The 6000-nt window shown below is 38.0% G+C and overlaps 1 protein-coding gene across 1 annotated transcript in view; it reads right to left on the bottom strand.

Moving 5' to 3' along the window:
* Nucleotides 1-983: 983 nt before the first annotated feature.
* LOC128656442 (major facilitator superfamily domain-containing protein 8-like) overlaps nt 984-6000 on the bottom strand; it is a 415013-nt gene continuing 409996 nt past the window's right edge. The window contains exons 12-13 of the mRNA XM_053710353.1: nt 2940-3070; nt 984-1296 (exon numbers count right to left, since the gene is read on the bottom strand). Of these exons, the coding sequence (XP_053566328.1) occupies nt 1240-1296; nt 2940-3070 (188 nt within the window). The 3' untranslated portion in view covers nt 984-1239. The remainder of the gene's footprint in view (nt 1297-2939; nt 3071-6000) is intronic.

Below are 6000 nucleotides of genomic sequence, written 5' to 3'. Positions count from 1 at the left end.
GTACATGTTAAGGTGTTAGGTGCAGACATTTCCCATAGGAATCAATGGGATGTCAGGCAGCAGCGAACATGAACTTTCGCTATGGTCAGACTCCCATTGATTCCTATGGGATCCGCCGCCTCCAGGGCGGCGGTTTGAAAACCAGGTACGCTGGGCCGGAAAAGTGCCGAGCGTACCTGCTAGTCATTTGATAACTAGCAAAAGTAGTCAGATAGTGCCGCACTTGTGTGCGGAACATCTGGAGTGACGTAAGAATCGATCTGTGTCGGACTGAGTCTGGCAGATCGAAGCTTACGTCACTAAATTCTACTTTTGCCGGTATCTAGGGCTTGATAACTAAGGCGAATCAGCCTCGCCACAAATACGCTGTGGAATTCCAGCGTATTTGAGGTTGACGGCTTGATAACTACCCCCCTATGTGTCCAAAGATTTTAACCCTTTTTACCTAACACTACACAACTCTTTATCAGTTAAGAAGATAACCTTACAATACCCCTATGTGCTGACTATTTAAATTACTGCCTTCAGCATGCAACCTTTACTGAAAGAAATGTTTTTTTCCAAACCTAAAATGCACCAGAAACAGCTAAAACTTAGAGTAATAGTAATGGCATTTTTATTAATTGTTAGCTAGTGCTTATTCACTGATAAGAAATCAGTTGTCTTCTTCTAATCATCTGGTTGCATAAAGTATAAATGATAAGTAATATTGCAGCATTCATTTATGCTATCATTATGAGCTACAGAGATGCTTTCTGAGACCATCATTTATAGCTGTTATAATTCAGTGTACCAGTACATAGTGTGACTGCCACAGCTGATAAAAAGAATTTGTATCATATACTCTTTTTCATTAACAAGGACTCTGAGCAAACAAAGGGATAGATTTGGGAGTAGGGTGCCAGTTTAGGCTCATGTGTGTCATGTCATTTAGCCATGGGACATATGTGGTAAGTATAAAAAATGTGAAGCAAGGCTCTGTGTAATTGTGAGTGGTTTAATCCTAGATTTTGTATGAGACTGGGAAAAGTCATATTTTTTACAAGGTCCCTGTAGATGAAAATGAATTGAATCCTCACGCCACTAAATAACACCTCCTGACCAGCAGGACAGTTCTGATTACTCTTTTCACAGTTTTCTTGTACACAAACTAGATTGGCAGCAGAGATACAATGCTTTCTTTCTCTGTGCAGTGTAATTGGTTCATCACACAAGACAGCTACCACTTGCCAACCAAGATCATATTCCTGAACGCACTGGATCCACCAAATATCGGTAAGACAGACTGACCATTCCCTGTGAGGCAAAGAGAAAATAAAATAAATATATGGAAGAATAGAAAAATACGGTATGTGAAGGGTCACGTAAAGTTCTAAAAAGTTAGAGACTTCAGTCATTTCTTATTCATGCATTAGAGTTTAATCACTATATTGAATAAGATCAACATACAAAATAAATGTTTGAAAATAATTAAAAGTTGTCTTTTTATAGGTAAAAGTTGCAGTGTTTTGTAAACCAAGGACACACTCCATGAGCTATATATATCAAGCAATAGCTGTGCATTATGCAGTAAATTCCATGGAATACACTCCAGCTTCTGGAGATAGAAAAAAATAACCCCTACAAATAGATAAAACATGCAAAATAAATAATAAAAATGCACAGCCATGTTTATTGAAATGTTGATTCCCTTTAAGAGATAGCAAGTAAGGAATAGCGTATGAAGAAAATAATAGGAAAGGGGAGAAAATGAATGAAGATTTGAAGAAAAAAAAACAATGTGTAGTTAACCATACAGTGAACATAAAAAAATGAAGAGGCTCTAATTTGTTATATGCAAGCAACAGTGCAATAATAAAATGAGCCCTGAAAAATACATATTTAAAATCAGCTCCAGAGCTGCAATGCACTACTGGGAGCTAGCTGAACACATCTTGTGAGCCAATGACATCTCCATCAATCACCAGCTATCTCCCAGTAGTGCACTGATGCTCCTGAGTTTGATACTAAGGGGTAGATTTATGTAGATGTGAATGGAGCTGTTTCCATGTGGTCTGCAGGGGGCGGCATTGCACAAGCATTTCACTAGGAATGCTTGTGCAATGATAAATGCTGACACTTGATAAATCGGCCCCTAAAAGTACATTCAAGCCTCTTACATCACATGCCCTACCTGAAGCATAAATGTTTAAAGGGACACTGAACCCATATTTTTTCTTTCATGATTCAGATAGAGCATGACATTTTAATCAACTTTCTAATTTACTCCTATTATCAATTTTTCTTCATTATCTTGCTATCTTTATTTTAAAAGCAGGAAAGTTAATCTTAGCAGCCAGCCCATTTTAGGTTCAGCACCATGGATAGTGCTTGCTTATTGGAGGCTTACATTTACCCACCAATAAGCAAGCATAACCCAGGTTCTCAACCAAAAATGGGCCAGCTCCTATGAATCACATTCCTGCTTTTTATATAAAGATAGCAAGAGAACAAAGAAAAATTGATAATAGGAGTAAATTAGAAAGTTGCTTAAAATGTAATGCTCTACCTGAATCATGAAATAAAAAATTTGGGTTTAGTGTCCCTTTAATTTTGACTTTCATGTCCCTTAAAATAATGAAAAAAAATCAGTGATAAGCATAGATGAGAAAGATTATGATCTACAAAAAGAGAATAGAAAATGATTTGGGAGAGGCAGGATTTAAGATAGTAAACCTGCATATAGGGGGACATAAGAGCACAGGGAAGAGAATTAAATGGTGGTAGAAAAAAATACTGGTTATTTGAAAAACAGGATTGATGTAGACAGTATGAAGGTAGAATATATAATATGAACAGCGATAACGTATAAAGGGATGAAGATGAAGACAAAGGTTTAAGAAAAAGAGATTAGCAATGTGTTACAGCATTGCTCAATAGCATATTGTAACATGTTTTACCGTGAGTAGGAGAAGCAACCCCATCATGACGCCAAGCATAATATACAGTTCCTGCGTTAAACCTGCAGCCCACAAGGGCCCAAGAATTGTAGCCAATCCTCCCACTGAGCGCCGTAGGCCATGGCTGAAACCTGCAAAAGTCACATAACATTGTATTAGACTGCCTATGACAAACTTTGTATCAAGAAATGTAGCGGTTAAGTTGCAAGATGCCCAAACGCAAGTGTCTGTTTAATACCAGAAAGATGGTTATTTAAACAAGTTAAATATATGACTTCTAAGCTTACCATATCCCGGAAGTAAAGTAGACACAAAGAAGAAACTACAGTCTCCTGATTTAGTATCTGTTGATTCTACTTTTGGAAGAAAAGAATAACTTGTTCACAGCCTTATTCTAATGAAAAGTCAAGAAAAGAAACTTGCAAGACAGAGAAAAAAGCTCATAGACCCTTCTAGCTGAAGTAATTGTCGAAAAAAAACAACCTTCTAGGACAAAAGCTTAAGGTCTAATTTATGCAAAGGTTCAAATGGAGAGGATTAAAAAACATTTTAAAATCAGATTAAGGGGTAGATTTAATAAAGGGTGAGCAAACATGATTCCCTGTAGCGAATCATGTCCGCACGACCTCGTTAAATACAGACAGCATACGCCGTCGGTATTTAACATTGCACAAGCATTTCTGGTGAAATGCTTGTGTGCCGCCCCCTGCACATTCGCAGCCAATCGGGGGTGTCAATCATCCCGATCGGATCGGGATGATTGCAGTCCGTCACCTAAAAGGTGGCGGACAAGTTAAGAAGCAGCCGTCCTAAGACTCCAATTTTGGAGTAACTGGTCAAATTACTGGCCTAATCCTAATTAATGCCTGTACAAAAGTTTGAATATCAGGAATCTTGGCAATCTTTAATACAATTGTTACCACTGTGATTACCTTGTATGCAAGCCTCTGCAGACTGTCCCATTACCTCAGTTCTTTTTACAGACTTGCATTTTAGTCAATCAGTGATGACTCATGAATAACTCCACATGAGTGAGCACAGTGCTATCTATATGGCACACATGAACTATCAATGTCTGGCTGTGAAAAACTAATAAAATGCACTGACATAAGAGGTGATCTGTAGTGGCTTAGAAACAGGTATATAGTTAGTGGTTAAGAGGTTATAAATTAATATAACAATGTTGGTTGTGCAAAGCAAGCGGGAAGTGGGTATTAAAGGCATTATGTACAGTATCTTTTAAACAATAAAAAATGAAGTAGTCTGTCCCTTTAAACACTAATTGCATAACGGAGAAGAACACCTTGCAACATATTTAAGTATCTAATCCATTTAAAAAAACATCTGAATATTTTTCCCATACTCATCATAATGTCCCTCTTAGGCAAGATATACAGCCCTAATCTGTAAATTATTCACAATGTTGCAGTCGTAATAAAAGTTATCATACTTCACGGAAGCCTTAACCTTGAATATTTCATATGAGGAGTTATATAAACTGAAACAAAACTACCAATTTGAATGGTAGGTAGATAATATTAAGCACTTGTGGGTGCAATTAGGCTTCCGATCTCAATAAAGTTATCCAAGCTAACTTTGACCCACTTATGGTTGAAATCAAGGCTCTACTCAGTAGATGGAACTACAAAGAGATTTCGTGGATGGGGCATATTCCCACTTTAAAGATGACTATCCTTCCCAAACTAGGGTTCCCGAATATTTTCTTATATCATGAAGCCACACGGCTCACACATATATAGTAATACAGTTGAACCTCCTGGATGGTATGGTATAGAGATGGCAGTGCTGCCTATGGGTTTAACCTTAAGAGATATGTGGATACCTAAACACAGACTATCACCAATGATATAGTACTTGGGAACTGTAAAACCTGGCATTCTTTGAGAAATCATAGGGAAGTTGCACCACATCCGTCTACAATTCATGGCTTGATGGGTCTTTTCATGGGTCTACCTAACATTCACACCAAAGACTGGATAGACTTGAATATGTGCTATGTGGAGAACCTTTAGATTGGAAATGAGCTTGCATCTCCAAATCAAATAATCACCTCTATAGAAAATGCCCCTAAATGATCACTGGTTGAATGAACTAGAATCCTAAGCTTTGTACAATCATGGGGATTTGGCAGACAACAGATACGATTACCAATTAACTGGGAAAGATGTGAGAAAGCTGGGGGATGACTAATTAAACAATTGAGTCGACAATTAACTATATGCTCATTCTAGCTGACTACTGTGAAGAGATCCCTTGGCAGATTAAAACATGGGAAATGGAACTACAATGCCAGTTTGAAACTCTAGCACTTGAGAAGGCTATCCTGGTGACCAAGAAATCCATACACTCCATCACATTCTTAGCGAAAATTATTTCCAGCGACTTTGCCGACCTGCTGGCATAATTGTGGAGAGCTAGATACAGACCTTTACATCTAGTAGGATTGTCTAAAACTCCAGCATGGATCTTCAGATTCAGGTGAAACCATCTTTCGCACTGTTTCATATTGGAATACATAAGATTCCTGGCCTCCATAGGACACTTACTGTGCCCGTCCTAGCTGCAACCAAAATGTGCATAGTGAGAGGCTGAAAGATGACAGAGGCACCTAGCATCCATAAATTAGACAAACACTAGACTATATAGCCACTATGGAAAAGGGTTACTATAATTCCACAGGGATTATAGATAAATATTGGCTCCTGTGGGATCCCTGGATCCAACATAACCAAGAACAGGCAGCCTATTCAGGAAATAATAATTAGCCATCTTTCTTCTCAATTCTCCCCACCTTCCCCCACCTGCCTTTTTTCTTTTCCCCTGTGTGGCAGGATACCTGTGTCAAGCAACTCTTTTCCCAATATTCTAGATATAGAAACCAAGCTATGAGGATTTATAATACTGGTTGCTAGATTTAGGGTCTGAGGGTGAGACATGTTAACTCTCTATTTGATTGTATTACTGGTTGAGATTTTGTTATCTTTAAATAAGAACACGATGAACAAACACAAAAGTATTTTTTATTTTATTGTTACAGCAT

Source organism: Bombina bombina, chromosome 4 (genome assembly GCF_027579735.1).
Source record: "Bombina bombina isolate aBomBom1 chromosome 4, aBomBom1.pri, whole genome shotgun sequence".
NCBI lineage: Eukaryota > Metazoa > Chordata > Amphibia > Anura > Bombinatoridae > Bombina > Bombina bombina.
Note: the sequence above shows the minus strand (reverse complement) of the source record. Positions and strands in the feature narration are given on the sequence as shown.